General features: G+C 35.9%; 2 protein-coding genes across 5 annotated transcripts; one reads left to right on the forward strand and one right to left on the reverse strand.

Moving 5' to 3' along the window:
• Positions 1–716: 716 nt before the first annotated feature.
• RB195_020818 (uncharacterized protein) lies at positions 717–7,897 on the reverse strand (the record flags this gene model as incomplete). Of its 3 annotated transcripts, XM_064189301.1 has the most annotated exons (5): positions 717–882; positions 2,184–2,321; positions 3,501–3,533; positions 3,577–3,606; positions 7,890–7,897. In XM_064189301.1, 5 exons carry the CDS (start codon positions 7,895–7,897, stop codon positions 717–719), a joined length of 375 nt encoding a protein of 124 aa, XP_064045181.1. The 3 variants fall into 3 exon arrangements, with proteins under 3 accessions (XP_064045181.1, XP_064045180.1, XP_064045182.1); XM_064189300.1 differs by lacking the exons at positions 3,501–3,533; positions 3,577–3,606; XM_064189299.1 differs by lacking the exons at positions 3,501–3,533; positions 3,577–3,606; positions 7,890–7,897 and adding an exon at positions 2,878–3,024 and having other exon boundaries at positions 2,184–2,341.
• An 8,196-nt stretch (positions 7,898–16,093) lies between these two features.
• RB195_020819 (uncharacterized protein) lies at positions 16,094–25,721 on the forward strand (the record flags this gene model as incomplete). Of its 2 annotated transcripts, XM_064189302.1 has the most annotated exons (8): positions 16,094–16,151; positions 16,569–16,697; positions 18,712–18,892; positions 23,204–23,313; positions 24,507–24,540; positions 24,905–24,937; positions 24,987–25,008; positions 25,602–25,721. In XM_064189302.1, 8 exons carry the CDS (start codon positions 16,094–16,096, stop codon positions 25,719–25,721), a joined length of 687 nt encoding a protein of 228 aa, XP_064045183.1. The 2 variants fall into 2 exon arrangements, with proteins under 2 accessions (XP_064045183.1, XP_013292480.2); XM_013437026.2 differs by lacking the exon at positions 24,507–24,540 and having other exon boundaries at positions 24,905–25,008.
• Positions 25,722–27,797: the final 2,076 nt, after the last annotated feature.

Raw genomic sequence — 27,797 nt, forward strand, 5'->3', positions numbered from 1 at the left:
GTTATAATTAAGAACGAGCATATGTATATACATATCTTTTCCTTCACTGCTCTCCAATGCTGTTGATGTCGTCCAGTATTCCATTCACTATTTTGTGTCTGGTTTTTGCTAGATTTGTGATTTGTTGTACGCATTGATACATCTCAAAATCAATACCTGCGGAAAATCATTAAGAATTGTAACAAAATTGTAATAAACTTTAAATGTACTGCTAAAATATACAAAGTGCATTTGTTTGCTGAAGAAGCTTTGGTTGCAACGATATACAATTTTTCTTGTATACTGAATCATATTATATTAATATTTTGCATTCAAACTGTACTTCACCCCTACTTCTGTGTTGTAACGATTTTTTAAATCCGAAAACACCTTATGTGTTTTAATATGAGACTTAGTCTCACCTTAGATAAGACAAATTTTTCTTTTTTTAAAGACTCTGGTTTCCTATGTTACTTTAAAGAGTTATTTTATACTATCCGATCTATTCTACTTCCTTTTCTGTTAATCTTCTTTTTTTTTTTGCTCTTGGCTATTTCTTTCCGTTTCACAGCACTGGAAATAATGTGAGATGTGCTGTATATTCATACGAATCACAACGAAGTGCTATCTAATCAATCAAATATGTTACAATTAAGAAATGAAACGGTTAATTCCTGCTACGTAGCCACTCCTTGGTTTAAAATTGTTAGAATACGTCAAGTTTAAAAATATTCCTATCATCCAAATCCGAAAGGACCACCAAAGCCTCCAAATCCACCGAACGGACCACCAAAGCCTCCGAATCCACCGAAGGGACCACCAAAGCCACTGAACCCGCCGAATCTTGCATAACTTCCATATCCAAATCCTCCCATACAACAGCAACATCGTTTCACTCGTGATCTGGACGTGAAAAACTGGGAAGGTAAACGATATTTATTGAAATAAAGTGAAGGTTAACTTATGAAAAAATGGTTGATATAAGTATGTAAGAATTGGATTTTTGATGAACTTTGAAATTTTGAACTTTCGTCCTAAGTTTCGAACGGAATATCGAAAACAAAACCATCATTGCCGTCTTCACAGCCTAAAATGGGCGATTCAATCCTTAATTTGAGAACTCAGATTTCTTCCTAATTGCACAAAAAAACCATACTTACTTACTGGGCTTATTTTTCGATCACTAAACTTATTGAATAGACCAGCTGCTCAACTTAAATTGGGGAAACTCAGCATTCAACATTGAACGATTGTTCACGAATGCGAATTATTCGGATGTCTGATTAAAATCAGAAGAGTCACCTAGAATCCACGACCCTCTTACAAGAAAAATTGCAAAGAGCAGAACTATTCCGGTGTAATTATGCTATCGACAGAGTCGTTTTCAGCTTCGGAACCACCGCTGAAGAATTTGAAATGTTGGCTTCATAGCTTAAAACCGCTTTTAAATCTATACTACTTGGCCTGGACGTCGACAAGATGACTGCACTAATCCCAAAGCTCTCATAAACGACGAATCCGTCGGAGGAACAACTACGGTCGCATAGCGGTCGTTGAGCATATGAGCGGCAAGAATAAGTCACGGAAACGGCACCTAAGTCCCCATAGAACATAAAATCACGAAGCCAAAAACACGAACCGAATTTTAATATCAGCGCTAAAATCTAGGCTCACTCTCTAGAATTTAAGTAGTTACCACAAAAATCCCTGGAAATATTTCGGAAAATTTCTAAAAATTAAAAAAAAATGAATCGCATGGATGAATGCCTTTCGAATAAATGAAAATTTGCGCCAGAAACTTGCGCTATATTTCGGCCTCGTGAATGATCGGTCACTCAGCGGTCACTACTAATATCTCTTATCCAAGGTGAGCAGATGGTAACTAGTTACTACGGTAGCGATCGAAAAGTAGGCTAGGAGTTTTGGTTGAGTAGTTGTGGAGGAATTTGATCGTTTTATACAATCTAATTTAATCCAATTTAATTTAATTTTGATTTAGTTCAATTTAATTTAATTTTGGATCGAATAACTCATTTTAGGCTCTGAATAAAGCGATTTGTCAGCCGTTAAATTCAATTAACAAGCTCATGTACTGAAGACCCCGGAAGAAATCTATCACACATCATCTTAGGAAAGAAATTCGTTCATTCACTCGAATTTATCGAAAATCGAAAATTCCGAAACTGGAGAAATAATCCGCTAACCTCACATGTTCGAGTAGCTTACTGGTAGCAGAGCCATACGAACCAACTTTATATAGGTGAACACTTTCTGTCATTGTGAACGCAGCAATCAACAAGCATGATCCGAACAGAATTTGTAGAATACTCATAAATTCTCCCCTGTAAGATGATGTGACCTTCTAAAACATATCTAATAAACTGTAATTTTCTGTTCAGGATAACTACAGGAGCGAGACAATTTTTCATTAAGAGAATAATGTAGATGAATTGTATATGAAAAACCTCTTGATTTTGCTTTTATATGAAAATTTCGTGACGTGCACAATTCGCCCAATACACAACACTTTTAATTTTCTCTTAAGATAAATATCATTTTACCCGACACTTATTGCGGTCATTGGCACTAATACAGCCTGTTTGGCGAGAATTTCTGTTTAAACAAGTACTTTTAGGACATTTATTTATTAGGGAGAAAATTCTCTTTAAACAAAATTGGATCGTTTTAAAGCATGCAATTGTGAGCTGACTGCTTTTTACATAACAGTTGAAAAGTGATTGAAAAAAAGGATGGACACCTTTAGGGATCCATAGAACACAAGGACACGACGGAGCGGATTTTGAAATTAGGGTCCAAATCTTAGCGCACGAATCTAAAACGTTGGCTCGAAAATCGCTAGAGGCATTTTGGATCCAGTCCAAAAACCCTAAAATGAACCGCAAAGGCGAATGTCTGTCGATAACGCGGGAACTCGTGCCATATCTCGAATGGTTCTTCCGATCCGATTGTGACATTCGAACCATTCGCCCTCGTGATCGACCAGTCAGTGGTCCATGCTAGGCGTCTCCGTTCTAAGGTGAGCATTCAGCGCAGTCGCTAAATTGGTGATTGAAAGAAGGCGTGGAGTTTATCAGTTTAGTTGTGGAGAGATTGGTCGTTTGAATTGTAGATTGAATATCGCCCTTTTCAGGCTCTGAAGAAGGCGATATAGCCGAAACGTTAGCCAATAAATTTATTTAACAACCTCGTGTACAGCTTAGCTCGAAACTACGCTTCTTATATATTTTCCATTACTTCTGGACCTATTCCTACATACAATTCCTCGATGGAGGATCATTGTGTGAGAAAAATTGATCTCAGACCTCTGACTACTTTATGAGAGACGAGAGACTCGAATTAACATTATGGAAAAATTTTTCAAAAAAATAATTCATTCAACACTAGGTAAAGAGAATGAGACGATGAGTTTATCGGTTTAAGGAATAGATTTTTCAAGGGTCACAAACCTTCTCGAGGTGTGAACGTTCTAAGAACAATTTTTATATCATTACTGTGCATACCGATGCGATCCAGTAATGTATTCAAGTGGCCTCCTTGAAACAACCGATTTCTGTCGGTGCTGTCCCCTTGCTACACCTCTCTCTCATTTGTTGCAGGGGCAACGACCTAAATAAACTAGAACGTGGAAACCGAAGCTGATGTATCAAGTCATTGTTTTTATTTTTCAGGCAATTTTGGGAATTTATCGACTCCAAAGGGATGCTAAGGTTGAACCTTCGACGGTTCATCTGCAGCCGATCCTCCTACTAACCCGGCTACACCCTCTGTTTCTTTAAAGGATAAAGGATAAAGTTTCTGGCGTTAATCAATCCACTTGGGATGCATCCCCACGTTCACATCAATTCAGAATCGTTTGAGGTTTACGAACCATCGTTGCTGACCTATACAATGACTTGCGGGGAATAGCGGATGTGTCAAGTCAGTGTTTTTATCCTCCCAGATAAGTCTGGTACCAATTTATCGCCCAAGGAAGGATGAATGGCTTGGTGAGCACTAGGGCGGATTCGAACCACAGATCGATCGTGCATGCAGCTGAACCTCTAACCGACTGCGCTATACCGCCGCTAGATTTGATTGAGCGCTTGGGCCCACTACAGAAATCTTCGCGATTCACAGTTGCTTCACGAGGTGATCTGTTACGTTACCAGCATCAGATAATAAGATAAACGCTAGCCGGTGTAATTTATTTATTTATTTACTAAAAAACACCTCCAGGTGTACCATAAACAAAAACAAAATGGAACAGAGTTCACTAGAATTTCGCTCAAATTTTACACAACAAGACTGGTCCTTCAGCATAGCATAAGGGGTATTGGGTTGGCTGGTCATTTTCCTGCTTCAGAAGATAAAAAATCCAAGGGAATAAAGATGAGAAACGATTTTTTTACTACGCACTGTGTATATTGACTTCAGTCAGGACAACGACGGCATCCCACCGCGCCGCACTCTTCCTACCGTAGTTTAATCGTGGCCGTCCAGTTTCCAGCATAAGGTCCAACTCCATGTATTTCCCTGCTTTGGTCACGCTTGGTCACACCATATTTTCTTCAGGATTCTCACGTTCTCTCCTCTTTCTCTTCTCTTCTTCAGGATTCAAGTTTAAATTTCCGAATGTTCCGTGCGTTTCCCGAGAACACAGAAATTCCACTGTTCATCGGATCGGTCTGGAATCTGGAAGAACATACCGTCATACTTTCTGGAAGCGCGGAAAAGAAACGAGAGAATAGTGCAAATGATTTCTCATCGTTTCAATGCTACACAGTGAATATAGTAATTTATTGTAATTTTGAAAATATGAGGATGCATATCGTTTGTTAATTTCCCATATTTTTCCAAAGTAAAGTATAAATAGTATAGTATAAGTAAAAGTACTAATAGTATAGTATAAAGTGTAAAGTAGACGTTACTTTATTGTCGTAAAAGGAAAAAAAATGCCTCCATAAAATTGGAAACTACATAGGTCAACACTTTAATACTTACATTTACAATATTTAAAAAAAAGGGCCATGAATGATGTCTTGACGATGGATTTGGGAAATTTTTCCAACGAATATTTTTGAGGATACAGACAAAAAAACTACTAGTTTCTCGAAACGCTCAGTCACAATTCTCTGGAATGTTCTACGTCGAGATCTCGGGAAAGTGCTACTTTCATGGTTTTCGGACTGTGTGAGGCATATTTATCCACTCAATCACCATTATTTAGGATGAGAAGTTAGAGATAACCTCTTTTTTATGGTTCTTATGTTTTCTTAGACGACTTTGTCCCGCTAGGATGTGTTTTTTTAGAATTTTATTATTTCTGCGGTGTTAGGCGGCGGAGGAAGGACAGCATTTGCCTTTGTGAAAGGGAAGAGTTCTCATCGAACGGAAGATGAGATGGAAGTTATGAATAAATACAGTATCTCGTCCGCAAGTAATAATCGTCCGTTATGAGAAAATTCCATAAATTTTCCATTAGACACCTGTAACTCCTCCCACTGTTCTTCGGATTGCTCCTGGAGCCCAAGATGATACTTCCATTCGCGCCAAAGGTTTTCCAATGACTTCTCTTTTCGTGGAAGACACAAAGAGCGTCAAATGTCTTCTCGAATTCCTCAAAATCTGTTACTAAGGCGATCCTGTGACTATTCGAAGCTGTAGAAGTTAGGAATTTTTTATAGGGCGGGCCAAAACATGTGGTCTAAAATTATTTTTAACAGATTTATTTGTTAATTTGTAAGTTTTATAGCAGTTTATACATGTTGCGATAGTATGTGTAAAAAATCTTTTGGTATTTATCATAGAAATGAAGAAAATAAACTAGGAAAATAAATGCGTTACGTAGGGTTAACATTGTAGAGATTATGATAAATATTGTGAGAACATTATTTCTACAAAACAAATAATTGAAATTGGAATAAATCACTTAAGGTCTTTAAGGTCACATTTAAGTGTCTAGCCTTCGGACAGATGTAAAAAGGTACTGTAAATGTAAATGAGAGTTAACGGGAAGATTACTGGTATGAGAAGGTTAAAAGCCTCACCCCAAGAATCTGGGGTGGTGCGGATTTCAGGTGAGTTATGCCTATACGACGGGCTCGTAGATTATGGAGTGAAGGGTGATTCCGTCCATTTCTTCCTAATTGCCGTAAAAAACGGGCCGAAAGATGCGGCGCGTGCACAAGGCTGGCGCGCTCCAATCGAACTCGTCGTAGAAAATAGCGCGCCGAAGCGCTCGAAAGCAGTTTCTTCCGGGTCGTTTTTTACAGGAATTGGGAAGAAATGGACGGAATCACCCTCCTCTCCATAATCTACGATCCCGTGTAGGGATAACCCACCTGAAACCCGTTCCATGCCAGGTTCGTGGGGTGATCCTCCTTTAAGTACTAGCAGTGAAGTGTAGTAGCGTAAGGATCTACTTTTTTCTGCCTTTAACGGAATGATCAAAAGTATAAGAAGGTTAAGTATTAGCAATATTGTAGATCTACTTAGCGCTAAGTTTTTTTTTCCTACCTAATTATTCCACTATTATGTACTCTTCCTAATTTTTTTCCCCACTGTTATCCGTCAGATGAGCAGATGCGAAACTGGATATGTTACGATATAGTCTGTCAATCTAGCTTTTCATATGATTGACCCAACTTTCCTTCCTCCCAACTCCCCCCGTGCGCCTAACGCAGCGCAGCGCATCATCCATGGCCGTAGTGTGATGGCGTTGGTTGTGCCGGTTTCTCCGTTCTCGTCTCGCCGCCGACGCCGCCGCCGTCGCCACCGCCGCGCCCCCCGACCGACGCACGGTTTGCAATTGGCGAAGGTGTTTCCCTATCAATTAATGTGTATCATTGATATAGTCCCCGTTCAACGTTTTCATTGCAGTCGAACGGGTTTCTCTGCATCTTGACACTCTCCGTAAATAGCATACTGTATTTGTTTTCTGATCACGTATCTCATTCTTTCGATAGTCACACTATGCGCCAACCGTCGTTTCGACTATCATCGTTGCTCTCGCTGTTGTGCGCAGTTTCTACTTTTTTTAGTTCCTAACTTAACTTGTAACCATGCAGAAGGAATCCTCTGATCTGACCTGATCTGAGCTGATCCTGTGATCCTGTGATCCTCTCATCTCGTCCTATACACAAGCGATGCAAATGTTCACTGGCTCAGCTCGGCCACTACTTCATTGAGCATGAAAATCAGGTTTTTCTCCTTCCACTAAGGATTTTGATAAGGTCTAGAAGTGCTGGAAAATTTAAAAATCCAGGTTTAACCTGCGAGGGTTCGTTTCTCCCAGCATCAATGAAAAACAAATCTTTTTCAGGCAGTTTTTCCTTAAAAGTTCTGTAATAATATTACTGATATTTTCTGTAATAATGTTACTAAAATTTCTATGATCTAGAGAAAATTATATTTATCGAGCATCTGGAAACAGATGGAAGAGCAAATATCTCCAATTAATTCTGTATCAGGTGCTAAAAATTAGTTCTCTAAATGAAATAAACTCTATAGTTCTATTTTGAGTATTTCGTACGATTCTGTAATTGCGGGTTTGTAATAAATGATTTTAAGTTCTTTTTTAAATGGACGAATTTTTTTTTCTAAAAAAAAGCGTTTTGCATGATTTTTTCACTAACCCTTTGAACCTCAAAAATTCCATTTCTCGAAGAAGGTCGATGAGGAAAAGAAAAAACCTGCAGTATAAGCCTGACTGGAAGCATTTTTCCGAATCTTCAGGATTTTCTAGCTTTCAGGACCAATTTTAGCAACCCCTTTATAGTTCAAAGCCCTTTCTCGCTCTACCGGCATCCAAAAATTTGACTAATGATTTGTGTTTTTCTTCCCAGATATGTCTTCTTTGAAAAATATGCTCAGCTAGAAAGAAAAAAAAAACAGTCAGGTTAGCCGCTCACCTCCCCATTCAGATCCTCTCGCATGCGGTTCATCATGTTTCCGCTAATCCATGAAAGTCGCGTTCAATTTCATCTCCTTCTCGACATTACTCGATATGCGTGAGATGCTTATCTGAAACAGGATGATCGAGATTGAAGAGTGAGCATCGTTGCGGCTAGCGTTCGATTGTGCTGGCCCCAGTCCACATCGATTACTTCCTCAATTTTGAGTTAACAGGAGGAGCTGGGCCCATTTTATGCTCAATTTTTCACTTTTTTCTAACAATTCACAACGGGATCATTTCAAAGAAGACGTTTTTTGATGTTACCAACATCATCAATTCGCTCTGAGGGCACAGGGGTTTTTTTCACAGTGGATTTTATAAGAATTGATCGAAGAGTTTTAGTACTGGCTTTTATAACCTGAATTCCTCTTCCACTATGTCATTAAACAGATTTTTTTCTCTTATTAGGTATTTTTTTTGTGGAGATTTAGAAAAATGCTTCCCGAAATATTTCTCGAAAGAAATGCGCCGATCTAGTCCTTTCGAGTCCTCTTCGTCATTTTTCTCCCTTTCTTGTGTTTTTTTTTTCCTGAAAAGTGAAAAGTTGTTTCAATCCAGTGAAACTGTAACCACACACACAAAACATTCCACAATTAAGTTTTATCTTAGGAGCAGAGTTGATTTTCTGTAGATAGTGCTAATTCGATTAAATAGCCAGTGAACGGATCGACCACCAGTTTCACTCGGAAAGCGGGGGCAGAGGTTGAGAAGGGAACAAATCTGATCCAGAAATGAGATCGTAGAGAGGCTACGCTTGCTAAGAAAGAATTTTTTTTTGATCCTGAAAAAGGCAGGAATACTAAAAGGACTTAATATTTGTCTTAAACCATGGCTACCATCCTCGTACCGTACCTCGTATTAGTGCAACATTACGTGAGAACACGTATGTAGGTGTCATGTTGATGTATTCATCAAATTCGTCCAAATATCATTTAAAAAAAAAACGAAACTTACGCTGTGACCGATAATTTGTATTCACGCGCGAAAACTGGTCTTCGTGGCTTTTTTTACTTTTCCAAAAAGGGGGAAAAATTCACCACGTAGTTTTGGAGTTTCGTGGCAGAAAACTGTTCATTTTTTTTTACCCGGATTTTTTTACATACTTTAATGTTTATGAGGTATGCGAGGAAAACGTCGTAAGTTGTCGTTTGAGCTGTGGTGACACTTTTCCGTCCATGCACACATACAGTTCTTTGTTGTATACTATCTTTTGTTAAATGTGTAGAAAAGTCTGTTGTTACGGTAATTCGACCGTGACGGATCGTCTCTTTACGATCATTGTGCGTAAAGCACACACAAATTCCCCCCCCCCCCCCGTCTAACAATGTAACACTTCGTAAGTCGGAAGTAAAAGAAGCACAAAGGAAAACAAAACACATTCCCACCTAGTCACTTAGGAAAACAACCGCCTCTCTAAAAGCTCTCAAAAATATTTCTTTAATTTAATCTTTTTTCCTTGGAAACATGGAATAGCTACGTGTTGTTTCTCGCTTTCGAAAATTTCAATTTAAACCAGAAAACTTTTTCCCAGGGAAAAAAACCTTATAGTACCATATGTGGAGAACACTTCAAATAATGGACAAATTTTCAAGGTGTATGCACGTCGTGTTTTACGATTTTTCACTCTATTATTGTTTCTGAGAATAAAAATAGACGAGCATATTTGCGTGATGGCGCGTCTTCGGTGGAAAAGGAACCTGATTTCTAAAGAGCGTTGAAAAAAGTTCAAAACGCGATGTTCAAAGGTTTCACAAATAGAATTTTTCATGGTAGAATCTGCGGCGCAAAAAAAAAGTAGTTGCTAAATTTGTATTCAAAAGATGGAAATTTTCATCGGGAACAGCGCTGAGAAACTTTGATCGACCGCTTCTAATCGATGAAATAAATTAGGATTTGTGAAAGTGGTGATCATCTCATGTCGTTTCATGGAGAAACTAGGCGCAAGTGAAGAACGTGAAAACTGATCGTCTCTTTTATTGATCCGATTTTTTTTTCTAAACTCCGCTCTTTTATTTTACAACAATACCATTCAGCTCTAACTCCTCATTTGATAACGTAATAATCTCTTCTCTTCTCACTGGTCCTATTATTTTTCCTGAATTGTACTGTAATTGTCCTATTCCCACTGCCATCTACCTCTTATAATACTCGTATACGGGATCATAGATTGTGGAGAGGGGGGGATTCCGTCCAATTCTTCCTAATTGTCGTAAAAAACGGCCCGGAAGATACGGCTTCAGGCGTTCCGGCGCACTATTTTCCACAAGGAGTTCGATTGGAGCGCGTCAGCCTCGTGCACGCGCGCATCTTCCGGGCCGTTTTTTACAGCAATTAGGAAGAAATGGACGGAATCCCCCCTCTCCACAATCTACGATCCCGTATACGAACACTTCACCTGAAATCTGAACCACCTCAGATTCGTGGGGTGATGCCTTTAAGGCCCATTCTCTTATCGTCTCTCATCATTCCTTCAACTCTGTTTTTTCGGGGTTTTTGATCAGAAGTTTTTGTGTGCATTAATTTTCAGTCTTTTTTCTCGTAAATATATATATATATATATATATATACATTCAACTACTTCGTTTTCCAATTTGTGCGACGTTAGGAGGTTATTTACTCTAAAAAAACCGAGTTAAAAAAATAAATAAATAACTCATTTGGTACCTTATAAATAAGGAGCATAGCTAGTGTGGAGGTATCAGAGCAGAGGGATGGAAATTGCAAGAAATATTTTATCCATTTCTGTTTTGAAGACATCTTATTGAGAATGACATTATTTTCTTTTTTTCACTTTTTTTTTTTGATAGGATCTCTATTTTCTTCATAGATAATCATTCTGTTCTGATTTTATGCAGATGACTTGCCGGACACCACATTCAATCCCGAAAATGGTGATAATTTGAAAAAAAAGGGCAGGAAACCAGAAGATAGATTCAATTTTGAGAAAAATTCCTTTTTGTAACCTTTTATACAGCTTGCAGCAGACTTTAAAACGTTAAAATAAAAATTATAGCCAATCCTAAAGTTCTCCTTTGACGAAAAACTAAGGAGCAACTGCAGAATAGAAGAAAAAAGTTGGAATTGATGAAAAAAAAGTAGAAGGAGAAATGACTTGAGAGGAAAAACACCGTCGTAGTTCACAGTTTACCACAGTTTCTACGCCTACGCTCTCGTTCTCAATGGCATTTATCGTCGTAGATAAGCAACGACAGCGAAAGTCCTTGATGATTTCTCTCAAATGTCTCTTTCATCTCACTCATTTCTAAACTCCTTCGCTCTTCCTTAAACTATAGTTTATCACTGAACCTCGGTTTTATTTTTCGTATGTACCCTTACGTTTTTTCGTAAAACTCCACCCGAAAAATTTTCTTTTATGCAAACCTGGATAATTTTTATATTTTATAAATTTTAATGGTTTAAAATAACAAATTTAAAAAAAAACTTATAATATATAAATTTGTATGCACAAAGCTAACATGCGAATTATTTTGAAATGCGAATTGAATTTCGAGATTTTTAGGGAAACTTTCAGAAAAATGTGATGGTGCGTTGGTCAATATACGTATCAACCTCTTTGTTTATACCTCCTAGCTTCAAATAAATATATTTCTACATAAAAGTCTAATAATCAGCTATGAGGCTTCAAAAAAATAAATGTAGGTGAGCACTAGAGCATCACAATAGAGAGATCACAAAGGAATAGAACTTGGATTTTGTAGTAAAGCCACATATCTCGTAGTTTTTTTTTCTTCCCTAACCTACTTCGATTTGAGCCTGGAAATCCTGGAAAGGCAAAAATACCAAAAGGACTTAATATTTGCCTTTAACCATGGCTACGTGGCTAATTTTTGGAAAGTCTGAAATGAGAATGTCACCTTCCTAGCTACGGTCTTCTTAGTATCCTGGATCTTAAGGGCTGGAAAATAGTTACAAACGTGATATTTCTCAAGATAAGACTTTTGCTAGGTATGTACATACCTACATAGCCCTCCGCACACCTGTTTGTTGTGGAGGTCAGCGATGGTGGAAGACAGAAAAAAAAAAGAAGGTGACAATGCCGGAGAGTGTTGCTCGCCTATTCACCTTCTTCGCATCCTCAACTGTAACTCGTTCGCTTTTTTTGTGTTGGTTGCTACGCAGGTGACGTAACACTTGGGAAAAAGGCGAGTCATTCGTCTTTTTTCAGGAATTCCGTCATCATTGAACATGGTACGTTGCAGCAGTATGAATGAGCCAATCACAGCATCTTTATCCCTCCTCTTTTACTTTGGACAAGAGTTTTCAACATAGTTCTTTCCTAAGGACATCGTTCTGCTGTCTCTCGTTCCTCATTGAATCCGAAAATTATAACGAACAAATTTTTGAATAATATATAACAATATAATAATAATAATAACAATAATAATAATAATAATAATGATAATAATAATAATAATAATAATAATAATAGTAATAATAATAATAATAATAATAATAATAATAATAATAATAATAATAATAATGTACAACATGTAATATATAATATACAATAATATATAACTATGGCCCCATCAAAAATTATCAAATCTGTGATTTTTCTATAATTTAGCTATTTTTTTTAATTTATGTAGTTATTCCTTTGATATGAGGCATTCCGTGCTCTGTCTCCAGTATACTTCATAGAGATAATTTGAGGATAGTGGTAAAAAAATTTCTCCTAAAGCTAATTTGAGGGAAATGTTAAGGAATTTGTCCTTTTTAATTTAATTTAATCGTTTAGCTTAATCTAATCCTTCAATTTAATCTCTTATCTTATCTGGAAAACGTGGAAAAATATTTTATTCCTTCTTCTTACCAATATAATGACATTGAGTCATTTGATATCTCATTTCCCTTCATTTTTCTTTAACTGCTCTTTTTGTCACGTTGTTCAGCATATTGGCGGTGATATTTGTTCCGAATTAGAATTAGGTGATATTTGCTAAATTCTTATAAAATAATATGATACGGTAGACAATTATCACTTCGGTAACAGTGATAATCTGTGATTTTTCTATATTTCTATTCTATTTTTCTATTTCTATTTTGTAGACAATTATCACTGAGAGAATAACTACGTGCATTCGGGGGTAACCTGCACCTGGAATTTCCCATTAATCGCACAAATTGCACTTGTGTTCGAATCTCCGCTCAATTCATGTTCGTATCAAATTTAACGTTGATATATGTATGTCTTCTTTTCGCTAAAATTTTATTCAACTCCAACCTTATCCAGAAGGCAATCCATAACAATAACTACATATATGTAGGCACCAAAAAAAAGGGTCACATTCTTTTCTTGGTCAGTAAAATGGTGTGTGGTGTTCGAATTTTTTTCTTCCCAGTGGCATGCAAAGGTGCTCAGTAGGAAATACCGACAAAAAAAATTCGGAAATTCGTAAATTCACCACAAGTGCCAGAAATGCTAGTTGATCGATATTTCAACCATTCAGGATTCAAAAAAAATATACGAAAATATTTTTGAATTTAATGTCCCCCGATTCCATGCATTGAATTTGACTTCTTATCCACAACTTAAAAGATTCCACTGGGAAGATTGCTGATTTTTCTTTTTTTTTCTCGAATGCTCTGACTTAGACAAATGTGTTTTTGTTTTTTTTTGTCTTTTGGTGCACCTTGGTGTATGTGAATAAATTAAAATAAATAAGTAAATAAATATATAGAATTACAAAAAAAAAATTAAATTCACTGCGGCACAGCTGACTTCTGATCTTCTTCTCACATGAATATCAGCGACTGGGGCTGTTGTGCGTCGAATTTATTCGAAATAAATAAATAAGTAAAAATCGCTGCACCACAGATCTCCTCATATGGATATCTTTAGGTTGTAATGCGTCGAATTTATTCGAATTATAGGATAATTAATTTTAAGAAGCATATAAGCAGCTGTTTAGCTCACACAACAAAAAAAACAAAGCAAAAATTTAAACGTAAAGAAAAAACTAGAAAAAAAAAACTACAACTGAAATCCTTCGAAAAAATTTGCGATTTGCAACCCTAGGGTTTCGAAGTTTTAAGCAAACCTAGAATTTATTTACTTGAGAAATAAAAGAAAAATTGTTGTCATTGTTGTTATGGCGCATGTTTAATGAAAACTTTCGAGAAATTGCTTAGATTCCCCTTTTTGTTTGGTTGCGTTCACATTGAGAATCGACGACTGACTGATCATTCATTCAATTCAACGACACAACCGTCGACATTGACATTGATTCTCTCTTGTGGCGGAAAAGTGCAGTTAGCCATCACTTCTTTTCCCTGGAACAATCATCAACTAGTAGTAGAGTTCCATAAGTGTGTGTGTGTGTGCGTATTTGGAGTTTTGCCATCAACAGTCGGGAGGAAAAAAAGAAAAAAAAAGAGGTTCTGCTTGGCCAACACACGAATACGAGTAGCTATTGTAGATGAACTGAAAAATATCACGTTCAAGAACGTGCTTGAACCACATTCCAACTTTTCGTGCATTAAACAATTTTCATATCTGTTTCTGTCTTTTACAGCAACTTGCAGCTTTATAAAAATTTTTGGACATTAACATTGATATTAAACTAAAAATTGTAGAAAAATTGCACACAAGCTAAGAAAATAGTTGGAGGATAAACTGAAACTTTCGAACAAATTGTAACTAATTCCCTCAAATTCACGTAAAAAAAGGTGCAAATTATTTCTAAATTTCCATGAAATCCGTCAACACTTCGCTTCACCGTTAATACCATTCTTCAAGTATTTTTTTCTGGAAAATACTAAGAAACCTCTTCTATGCCAGAAAACAGCTCCCCCAACCCGCCCTCCTTTGAAATTCTTAAAGCGACAAAAATTTCCAGCTGAAACAAGATCTTTTCAAGTTGTTCTAACCATCGTCACCTGAACTTGGTGTTCCTACTTTGATTTAGAAAATTGAACATTTCTTTGAAAGAATTTCGATTTATTTATTTATTTTTGAAGATTAACGTCCAGGTAGTCTATGTCAAAAAGGGAATATCATTGAGCTCCATCAGATCACTATAAATTCTCTCGTTGCTACTTTTTTAGAGACAAGGAAATTCTTAAAGAACTTTGTGAAATTTTAGCGAAAAATTCGGGGAAAACATCGGATATTAAGAGGTATCATTTCTACATTTGTTGTTGGTTTGATCTATGGTTGAGTTTTTCATCTTTACTTTTTTTTCATTTCAATTTTCACATGGATTTCTTCTCTCTCATTCGCAGACAAATATCATCTCTGAAGCGAATCATTTCTGAAAATTTCCTGTTTTCGTCCAATTAATGAATAATTCCAGGATTTCTCTAGAACGAAACGAATCCTATTTGATATTATATTTGTATTTTCGCATATTTGTATTTTCGCATAATTTTTTGCAGATATTAATCGTATAAGTGAATTTTCCCATTGCAAATATCTGAAAAGTTGAAAATTGCAGATTTCTGCTACCACGAAACACGTTTTTTCCATGCTTCTCCACAATTTCATAGGATTTGTAGCCATCTGCAGTAAATTAAATCCACATACATATGACGTCATTTTTAATGCTATAAATGATATTTTTGAAGCATATGAATTTTCATGCTTCGCCATTTCCAAGCACTGAACTTTTTCGCTAGATTTTGCAATTTTTCACAATTTTTTAGACAATTTTTTTTGTCAGACTACAATTCTGTAGTGCTAGGGTGTTTGCATTGTTCTTTCCATAAAGCTACCTGAAAAAATTGTTGCCGCTCTCAGGCAAAATCACCAAAATCCACAAAAATGAACCGTTCCACCCGCTAAGTTGAACACTTTCCGAACACCGACAGTTTTTTCCTATCCTATTTCGTAGGAATCACTAAATGATGGATTGCCATGTGCACAAAATAGGTTCAGGAAGTATCTTCTTAGTCGGTTTTCCAGAAATTTCTCCTCTCATGCGTTTGGGAGAAAGAAATATGAGTCAAAATTTTGTACTCTTTGTCAAATTCAATGAATTTAGCTCAGGCTAAGGCTGAATTGATCTTTTCCTAACAATTTTGTATGGATAATGTGAAGGAAGAAGAAACAACTATCGCTTCAATCATATTTCGTTCATTCGTTTTTTTTTTCCTTCATTTCGGGAATTTCTCCAAAAATTGCCCTTTTCCAGATCACATATGCGGAAGATTTTAGTGTTGTTAGTAGCTGTTATATTCTCTGAAGTTTTCGGACAAGGTGAGGTAATTTTTTTTCCAGAGGTAAAAATCGCTTCATCTCTTTTCAGAGCACCTTTTGCAGTTAATTTCCAAACGCTTTTGTAATTATTCCTGTAGGTTTTTTTTTTAAATTTTCACCTGGTCGCATGCACTTTTGCAACACATTTCGTCGAAATATCGTTCGCTGTTTGCATCGAATTTCTACAAGAATGAAAAAAACACATTGAATTTTACTGACAAGTCCAAGTGTAATAAATTTTTCTATGTAATGGATGATGAAAACAGAAGTTATTGAATTCTGGAAGCTCCACTTCGAAGAAAATATCGGAAGAACACAATACAGCGATGTTCAAACATTATTTCGATAGAATTTAATGTGACATGACAGGTTTTATTTCGAACTATGCACCTAATAACTCGTCACTTCACATTTCAGAGGAATGTCGTGACTTAGATTTCAATTGCCGCGATTGGGTGGCATCATCGTCAAAAAGTTGCGATTCTACGGATTATATTATGAAGAGTTGCAAGAAATCATGTGGATATTGTGGTCCACCAGAGAAAAGTAAGTTCCAAGGACTGAAATCCGTTCATTTCTATTTTTTTCACTTTTCTAGATCGATTCCATTTAGTTTTCCCCGGATCTCTTCCGTTTAACCCTTTAGTTAATCCGATTCACAGATTTCAGGTCCGGCCTTCTACAAATCTGAGCATCCTTATAAATTCGATTAAAAAAAGAAGATAAAATTCAATAAAATTCCTTATAAATTAAATTCATAATTTCTTGAGCGTTTTACTAAGGCAGAAATTTTTATGTGCTCCTGTTAAATTTTATTATTATTACTAGTATTTTAATTGGATAAGGGCCATATTTTAATTGCTTAGGGCCCATATTTCTCCTGGATTAGAGTCCAGAAATCTCAAAACAAGGACAAAGCAGCAAATTCTTCCCTTTTCACCACAAAATTACAAGTTTTTGTACAGAAATCAGATAAAAATAGCAACAATCCGTAAAATCGTTCGTTGGTATCCGTGACATTAAGAAGAAACGTGTGTTTACTCACAGCCAAACCAAATGCCACTCTTTCTTCCGGATTTATTTGCGGATTTTTGGCATTTCTCCAAAAAAAGGAGTAGCCCATTTGGGAACGGTGATATCAGAATTACATGCGTGGATCTTTGTTTCTACGTGATAGCTGTTCCGGTGAATTTGACGCACGCCTAACGGATTGAATACGCACGGAAACAATCGGAAATTCTTCCATGTGTACATTCTTTCGGGAACAAATCAGTCGTCAACACATTTACCTGAAGTTTGTTACGGAAAGCAATCAAATTCTTCCATGTGTGCGTACTTTCGAAAACAAATCACTCGCGAATGAAGGATCGCTCTTTTGAAAACAAATCATTCCAGAAAGTTTTTTTTCTTTTCAATGGAAGATACGCTGGATGCGCGTACCGTGGAAATCGTAAGCGACTTCTCTGTAACATGATCGAACTGTAACTTTTCTTACATACTTCTTTTCACTTTCCTTACTTGAATGTCCATCGAGTTTCGATCGGGGCGCGTAACGAAAACTTGATTGCCATATCGAAAGTTAGCGCTGTGCGTGCACCGACCGGGGGGGTAATTTGTCCTGACTAAGACCACCACCACGAAACGAACGATCCAGCTCCGCCGACCGACCGTACGGCAGGGTTTCTGACCGTGAAAAGTGAAAGCACCCGCCCGATTTCCCCTTACCCAGAATAGAAACTGGAGCTGAAGTTGGTACGAGTTCTTCGAACAACCACCACTTGATGCCGTAGTTGTTCAGCAAACAAAAAAAAAAACGACGGTGAAGAGTGTCGCGTTCATAGCAAATTGAAGCCACCGAATTGACGAACTAGCGGCAAAATTTTCCTGTTTTGTGCTGTAATTTTCGCCTTTTTTCTTCCCAGACACTTCTACGGGTCTTTCCTCTTTCGATCCTTTTTCGACGCTGACAATTTCTGTAAATTTACAGACGTTCAGAGGAATTTGTTATATTTTATTTGCACTGACTGAAACATTTTTGAAGCGGACAACTACAAATTTACAGACGTTCCCTGAAATCCTTTATATTTTTTTCGTACTGAAAAATGTCTTTTTGATGGTATAGCGATTCAGTATATTTTTCCGTGACGAAGTCTGGAATCCGTTAAATTTTCCAGAAAACCAAAGAGCACACCATTACCATTTTCTCTTCTTTTTCACGGATTAGAAGCATCATGGACGCTAATGAAGCCAGTTTACCAAACACATACGAATAGAAAAACAGCAGACAAATAATTTATGAGTCAAAGAATGACCAGAAATCTAGGAAAAATCTCTAGAAATCCAGGAGAAATCTCTAGAAATCTGGGAGAAATCTCTACAAATCTAGAAGAAACCTCTGGAAATCGAGATGAAGTCTATAGAAATCCAGGAGAAATCTCTAGAAATCTGGGAGAAATCTCTAGAAATCTACCCGTAAAGAGTTAGAATGAGTGTCGAGTAAAAGGTATTGAGAATCACTAAGGTTGAAATAGCAAACTCTGTTGGTTGGTACAAATTTCAGAATACGATCTACGTCGACTAGCGCCGCAACTACAACCGTTAGCTTTCCTTGTAGGAAAATGGCGATCCGAACATGGTGGAAAAGCGATTTTCCCCACTATTCCAAAGTTCACATACGGTGAAGAAGTCGATATCAGCATTCCAGATGATGCTCTACAAGCGCAACGAGCACTTAACTACACGTAAGTACAGTAATTTCACAGAAAAAGAATCAGTTTCTATTGTTCTCAAAAATAATCCTTTTTCAATTGATGTGACCTATTTTTTTCTTGGCTGACCATTTCCTACGTTTTTTATTCCTACGATTCTTTAAATCCCTGTTTACCACAATTACGTGAAACACAGAGGACTCAATGAAGACATCTTCAAGAATTTTAGTCCTGGAAAAGACATTGGATACAATTTCGGTGGATCCGTAGTGTCCCTAATGTCACATGGAGTCGTAATTATATATGACGTTACTACAAGCTTACAAATATGTCAACATAAATCTGAATCGAGCCTCAGTAAGGTTAAATCTTAGTGTAGAGGTTGGAGGAAAAGTCTACCGGATAGAAAAAAAGAAAAGATATTCAAATAGAAGAGAAAAATAATTGATGAATAATGAAACAGATGAAAGCTTTGTAGTGATTACGACAGAATCAGAGAGAAGCTTTTTCGGGGAAGTTACAAAAAAAAAGTGGAATTTCTTTGATGGAAACAAGAAAAGATGCGTATCCGAATTTTCCTCATATTTTCGTAATCTATATCGACTTGATCTTTATTATTATATCTGATCATCAATCGATTCGTGAGCGCGATATCTATCTGTGATCTGTGATCAGTGACACAATAAAGAGACAGACTACAACACAAAATAATTCGCAAAAATACATGGTTTTTTATCTTTATCCAGAAATATCTAGAAGAGGAAGGAGGAAAGAATCTCGGGAGGGAGAACTTTGTGATGGGACTTCTCTATGGATGTACAATACTCTGCATGAACATTGAAAAACCGACGGTGAGTGACGGTGCGGCACCGTCGGCCACCGTCGCTTGCTCATAACTGCTCATAAAATGGAAACTTCAGGACAGTTTATATATCATTTGATTCCTCTCTTTGAGATCTATACGAAAACCCACATATTGTTGAGAAAAGAGCAAAATGACGCCAAATATGCGCCAAAAAGCTATAATTGGAACCTAACATAGCCTAAGGTTATAGTTAACAAAGTGTTCAGAGACTCAAACTTTCACATTTGGTCAGAACAGCAAGAAATTGTTGTGGACGAGTACTTGAAATTGTTGATTTGTTATTTTTCAGTCATTTGTGCGTCATTTTTAGTCATTTTAATTGTTGCATAAAATAGCGGTTCGTCCTTACTTTGAACGTTTGTTGCAATGAAAGAAGTTGTCAAAACAGCCTATAAAATCGCGGTTGAGTACAACTATTCCTGAATTTTGTGAGATTTGTGTTGTATACAGACATCTTTGATTTCATTACGTAATATCTGCAAAAGATTAGTTCAGAACTTTTTCCAAACAAAAATATGCGACGTCTATATAAATGTTGCCTTTCTAACGCTGTACTTGCCAATGGTGGAATAGGCCAGCCTTGTTGAGGTGCGAAAATAGCCGGGCAGCGGAGTCAGATAGAAAGAAATCTCGAATTGTTTTGGAAACGATATCATTCAACTCAAAATACTGTGGCGAACTCGATTTTTGGTGAATCAAGGAGCATAGTATTGAAATAATTGCATAAAATTTAATAGTAAGCTTCATACTCTTCCTTTCTATGGAATGTTATGAAAAGAAGGTGTTATAATAGAGCAAGAAAATCTATTCAGAGGGAAACATACCTTATAAACTAACGTACATTACCTGTTTTAAGCGATCTGCTTAGGTTCTTTCGATTTGACCTCTGTTCTGGTGATTAACGGAGGTGCAAAGTAGAGATGAAATGAAAGGAAAAAGACGAAAAGTGGGATTTTCAAACTTTGCGATACTCTAGCGCACGAGCGGGGTTCATCTGTCTGTATACAACACAAATCTCACAAAATTCAGGAATAGTTGTACTCAACCGCGATTTTATAGGCTGTTTTGACAACTTCTTTCATTGCAACAAACGTTCAAAGTAAGGACGAACCGCTATTTTATGCAACAATTAAAATGACTAAAAATGACGCACAAATGACTAAAAAATAACAAATCAACAATTTCAAGTACTCGTCCACAACAATTTCTTGCTGTTCTGACCAAATGTGAAAGTTTGAGTCTCTGAACACTTTGTTAACTATAACCTTAGGCTATGTTAGGTTCCAATTATAGCTTTTTGGCGCATATTTGGCGTCATTTTGCTCTTTTCTCAACAATATGTGGGTTTTCGTATAGATCTCAAAGAGAGGAATCAAATGATATATAAACTGTCCTGAAGTTTCCATTTTATGAGCAGTTATGAGCAAGCGACGGTGGCCGACGGTGCCGCACCGTCACTCACCGTCGGTTTTTCAATGTTCATGCAGAGTATTGTATGTAGGACTTCGCTGTGGGATAAAATCAAAACAAAGAAATATCCACAGGAAACAACTAGGACTTTTCAAGCACAAGATTACATATCTGTAATCCTAAAGGATACAGGATTCTTAAAACGTAAATATATTGCTTGAAATGTAAATTAATAGCTAGAAATTTGTAATATACGTGCTAATGCAAATATTTTGGTACATCCAAGCGCAATACTCTGGAGATGTAGGAACTTTGACTGCACTCACCATGTTTCAACTCTAAAAACGATTGAAATTAGAGAAATTTGAATAAAATGATAACTGCTGCCAGCTTTAATTAAGCTCCTCCCCTCAAATCTTCACTCACAGCTTCAATTCTCGCTACGCAAGTCGTCTATGTAAAAAAATTGTATTCGAAACGACAAAAAGTTCAATTTATGGAAAAAAAAACAAATAATTCAATGAGCAGAACACAACAGAAAAAAACACAAAGTGTATCTAACCTTGGATAAACTCCAAAAAAAAAATCCGAAAAAATCTTAAATTCCAGCTAACCCAAAAATTCTACATGTGATTTGTCCTACTGTCTACTGTTCCCTGTGTCCTGTATGTACAATAGGATAGCTGCTATGTACCCATGTAATATCTCCTAGAATAGAAATAGAAATAGAAACTAAAAAAGAATAAGAAGAGAATAGAATATAAAAAAAATAGAAACTACTACAATACAAAAGGATACTATAGGATTCCTCTTGCTACAGATAGCTGCTACGGATAAAATATAAAAGAATATTTTAAAAAAATATAAAAAATATAAAATATAAAAGAATATCGGGACACAGGAAAAAAACAAACATTGTGGATGGAAATGATAGGTCAGGGTTTGAATATAAGTGGTAATTAGTAACGGTATGTTTTTAGAGAGTTCTAGTTTTATCCGTCTTCTCAATTCATAGCCAGACATACTAGCAATAATCAAAAAAGGGCGAGTTAAGATAAAATCAATAAATCAAAGATAGGCGATAAATCAGAAGACAAAAAATCAAAAATCTGCGTCTTCTTTCGTTTCCTTTCAAAGAACTACCGACCTGCTGTAACATTCTAAACAAAAACATTTTCAGCAAACAAGGGCATAAACATACATACAAATATTTCCTTATTTCTCCTCACGCTTTGATTTTTTCAAAATAAAAGAAAAAAATTTAGGTATTGTAGATATTATTTTAAAAAACAATGGAATATTAAGACGATGAGAACAACAATAGAGTGAACATTAAAATTTGGGATTTAAATTTAATGATGAATTCTTCCTAGTTCCTCCTTCAACCAGGTAATTTTTCTTGTTTATTTATTTAATTTATTAATTTCTACCCAGCATCTCTATTTCATCGTTCTGAATCAATTCAAATTGGTCAGAAATTTCGTAGACAGTTGAACATATCGAATTCGACAACTTTCCGGATTCTCCTCAATTCAGCTCTCACGCATGGTCGATAGATAAGGTTGCCGTTTGGGACGCTACAGCAAGGTTTAAAACAGCTCTCCCAGCAAAGTTTGCTTTGATCCAGGATTCTACTGGAATTGTTCGGAGAATTTTCGAGAATTATCCTGTTTGAAAGCAAATTCTTGCTGGATTTTTGAGTTTTCAGGGATGGAAAAAAAGGAGAAGGACCTTAACCGCATAATTCAACATATGTCTTCTTCTGTTTCTAACATTCTTGGTGGTGTTGAAGGTTTATTGTTTATCGATTGAAATACTTACAGTTTGGATTTCTATGGAAATCGTTTGCGTATTCGGATAAGAAAAACCGTGGACAGCGAATCCAAACGTTTTTCTCTGGAAATCCAAGCATAAACAAATTTCTCCTATGTTATTTTATGTACGGAAAATTTTCCCTTGTGTCGGTTATGGATACGGTTTCAGTTTCTCGGTTATTGTTCAATTTCTTAGTTCTAATAATACTTAGCAATTACTCACTGAATTTTAAACGAATTCGAAGAAAATTCCAGAGCTTTTGCCTGGTCAATCAATGAGAAGGATGAGCTTCACAGTGAATCTGGATACATCGCCGTTAAACCAAGCACGAGGGAAGCAGCACTGACTACCGTCATGAACAATGGTAAGCGTTTTGAGTTTGTGGAATCAAAAAAAAGAAATAAGTACTAATAAATACAAAAAAACAAATATATGTCAAGCGCATAACTTACGCAAAAAAAAGATTTGTAAATGGGCGTTTGAATGAATGAATGATCGAATGAATGAATGTGTGAATGAATGAATGAGTGAGTGGATGAATGATTGAATAAATGACTGAATGAATGGAGTAATACAACGAATGAATGAGTGAGTGAGTGGATGAATGATTGAATAAATGACTGAATGAATGAATGAGTGAGTGAATGAGTGAATAAATGACTGAATGAATGAATGAATGAGTGAGTGAATAAAAAACTGAATTAATGAACGGATGAATGAATGAGTGAATGAATGAATGAGTGAATAAAAGACTGAATGGATGAACGGATGGATGAATGAATGAGTGAGTGAGTGAATGAATGAGTGAATGGACGAATAAATGAATGAATGACTGAATGTGAGATCAGCAAGTGCATACGTGAACTAATAGATACAAAAAGATGATTCAGCAAATAAATAAATAGCCAAAAATAATGTTTTGATTTGAAAACATTTCTTCTTGAAGACTCTTCTTAAAAAGTCTTTTTTTAAAGTCTTCTCAAAGAAACAAAACAAAAAACCCGCGCAAACCAAACAAAAATCCCGCGTAAACAAAACAAAAATCCCGCGCATGAGAATGGATCGACAGCAGCAGTGATCCATGATCTACCTAGCGAGAAGTTTCAGAGGAAAATAACTCGTAGGAGTTGTATGTAGCTCAAGGTAACTGCTAAGGGGCTATGTGGGCAAGCTCAAATATATTTATGGGACCTTGTCAGCGTGGGGAATGAAACCAAGGACCCGCATTAATCTCGTTGCGCGCGCTACTTAATGGAATGGGAACTGATCTATCCAGAACTTTCTCTGAGTCAATACTGTCGATATATGTCACTGTCTCATGATCGAACCCACTTGATTTCATCCTACAGCATCCACAAAACTTTTTTTAAGTTTTTTTTTTCAAAGAGACAAACTCAAACTCGTTTTTTTTCTTGCTTACGCCTCACCGTTTCTCTATAATTTTTCTGTTGGGTCTCTCTTTCTCTCCCTTCTTTTATTTTTCTGCTTTTGGGCCCTAATATTTCGTTACTCTGTACATATTTTAAAGCCTATAGGGAAAAAAGAACGATTGGACAGAATTCAAGAATGAACTGAACAATGAAGTTAATCTGTAAGTAATTTTTGCTTGAATATTAAATAAACAATTAAGTAAATAAACAAATCGTGCAATTAAAAGAATGAAAAAAATAATTTTAAAGTCATTGATGTTGTTGTGTTTAGATCCATCAAATTATGATTGACTGAATAAATGAGTAAGTAGGAACTAATTCTGAAAAGCGTAGGTTAGCAAGTAATTTTCTATACACACGTTTAAAATCACGGAAATATCAGGAATGAATAATCCCTGATATTCAGGATTATTTTTCTTGAATTGCTACCTTGACACGAAGTATCACATGCGTATTTCTTGGCAAATCAGCTGCGTAGTTATCAAGCAAAGCATTTTTCATTCTTTAACATTAGTTGAATTTCAGGATTTGTAACAGTGGAAGAAGGTCCGATCAAAGGTAACTCGATCAAATTCCGATTAAGAGATGTTGGACGAATCAGTTTCAGCCGTGATTTGCCTGTTCATGACGTAGGTTTCAGACTTCTGTATTATTTTCTGTAATCTAAAAAATAATTTCACCTTACTTAACTCTAAAAGTTTCCAATAATAATTTTTCTCAATTTTTAAAAATTTCACTAAAATTTTTGGAGGAACGAACTTGCTTGTTCCACGAAAGTTGATAGAAACGACAAATAAAGATTCAAACAAATAAATTCAAGCAAATAAAGAGAGCTTCAAAGAATCAGCTGTAGTTTTCCTTAAATTTTAGATAATCACTGACAGTGTTTTATTTTTGAAAACAAAACAATGGTCCCTATTTATCGTTGCAAGCCATATTAAGGAAAATTATATGGATATGTGCCCGTGTTCGACTGTCCTTGAATCTTTTTATGTTTTTTTGTTTGTTTGTTTGTTCGTTTTTTTTAGCTTTCGCTTCGCTTGAGTTTAAAAAAATTTTTAAGGATATGGTTTAAACCGCTATTTTCAAAAAAAAACATGTGATATTTTTGAGCGAATTTTTTGAATATGGAAACGTTTATGTGATATATTTTTTGATGTTATTTCTCGGAGAGACCTTTTCCGGATTATTTTCGCTCTTATCTAACCCTATATGTTTTCAGATGGTCCGAGAATGGACGTTATTGGACAAAAACACCCTTCAAGCTCGGCTGAATATGGAAACGTTGACGCATGGAATGCAAGAGCACACGTTTATTCGATACCATAAGATTGCACCATAGATCTGAATCTACCTTCTTTTTCTCCGAAATTTTCAATTGTTTCCAAAGATAATAATGAAGAAAAAAAAACGTTTATCCCAGAGTTGAACGGAATGTTTTGGGATCTGGGACGAGACATCCACAGCAAAGCGGTGGCACCGCTGACAACATGAAGGCACCAAGCTTTTTTTTCTCTTTCTTTTTTTTCTGGATGACAGACAGACAAATGTTCGGGAATGCATCATGTTGGGAGGCTCATTCCTACAGTAACAATTATTTTTTCTGAACTAGTTCACTATAAAAGAATTAATACATTAGAAAATATTTTATTTACGGTGAAAAATGTGCTTCATTAAAAGTAAAGTTAAAACTTCATTTTAAAAAATGTACGTTACGTGCACTAAGCATTTAAAAAGCATAAAAAAATTAATACGAAAAAATTAACTGGAAAAAATTAAAAATTAGTTAGGAAAACATTTTATTTAAGGCACAAAATGTGCTTCATTGGAGAATTGAAAAAAAAATGTACCTTATTTGCACTAACCACGTCACGATTCACCGAAATTTTATTCATTTACCTTTTATACGCTCATTTAATGTAACATAAATCCCGAAAAACTTTCTCACATGAAAATTTTATGATGATATTAGAATTTTTCTGCAAAAATCTGTGCATTCTACTCACTGCACGTTTCATTGACGTCCTCTATTGGGGGAAAGTCCCAACGAAGCGACGGTTTTTTTTCTTTTCTCCGGAATTTTCCGTAGTACTTTCGAATAAATGTTTGATCCTTCTCATAATTGATTTACTATTTTATCGATCCCATCGGATCATTCCCAACCACTTGTTTTTCCTTTATTCTCCGTTCGACGAGCTTTATGTAGCGCTGAAATGAAGTGGTGTATAATATTTCATTAGGGCATGGAATATAGTCATGGACACTGGGTGACGTCAAACTTATGGGTGCTGTCCATGTTACGTAAATATGTGCAGGTCAGGAACTAAGGAACCTACCTCAACCCTAAGTTTAGTTCTTTTTCCGACAAGTTCATGGCTTAATTTCTTTCCGATTTGGGCATATACGTAAGTGCTGTTGTGCTGGGAGCCTTTTCAAGGAAGTCAATGGAAGCGAGGAACTCTTTTTGTTAATATCTTACAGATAAACTGCACCCTCAGGCAAAAATAAAACAAGAAAATAAAATAAAAACAGCAACGAAGATTCAAGTCAGAGCAGATGTTAATGTGAAGAATTAAGACTAGTATGTAGACTAGAGTAGTAGACTTATTCATGAGTTTACGGTAAACAATTATTTATTTATTTTATATCTATATTCAGCACCTTGGACTTCACTTTAGAGTAAATAATGCTTGAAATTAGAAAAAGAGTAGATAGAGCTTTTCGTAAAGATTGGATTTGCAACTGATAACATGTGCAAGTCATTCTTTTAATTTATTTCTCAACAAAAATATCAGCAATGAAGAAACAATGAACAAATCCTGAATTCAAGTTTATTTTTCTATTTTCTTCAAGTTTACTTTTCTGGAAAAAGCAACAAATTCAGTCTTTTAAAAGTTAAAAACGCACAAATAAAATAAATTAAGAGAAAAAAACTCGCCTTCTTCCTGCTCACCATTTACAACGTTGAAATAGGTTTGTTTTTCAGTTCGGGAAACTCTGCATAGACTCCGGGATCAAACATATCTGACCTATTGATGTTTTTTCCAAATCCCGGCAAACCGCATCTTAACAACACTTCTTTCGGTTCAGATTTCTGGTAATTTCTTTTTTTCTGAACCTGAACGCCGGCGCACTTAAAAGAAACAATGAGGCAAAAAAAGAGAATATTCATAATTAAGAAAATCCAGAGGTTAGGAAAAGGAAAAGGAGATTTATAATCAGGAAAAGGAAAAAGAAAAAAAAGTCAGTTGATTTTTCTGAAGAAGAACCCACTCAACTAAACGACATATTATTTTTAATGGAAGTGTTGACAAGCTGTTTATTTGCCATTTTTTTAAGCTCTTAAATCATTTCACCCGGCTCCAATTCATTTGAATATTCATTTTCATTCGTTGTTTGCTTTAGAAAGTACTTTAGA

This window comes from Necator americanus, chromosome II, assembly GCF_031761385.1.
Source record: "Necator americanus strain Aroian chromosome II, whole genome shotgun sequence".
In the NCBI taxonomy this organism is placed as follows: Eukaryota; Metazoa; Nematoda; class Chromadorea; order Rhabditida; family Ancylostomatidae; genus Necator; species Necator americanus.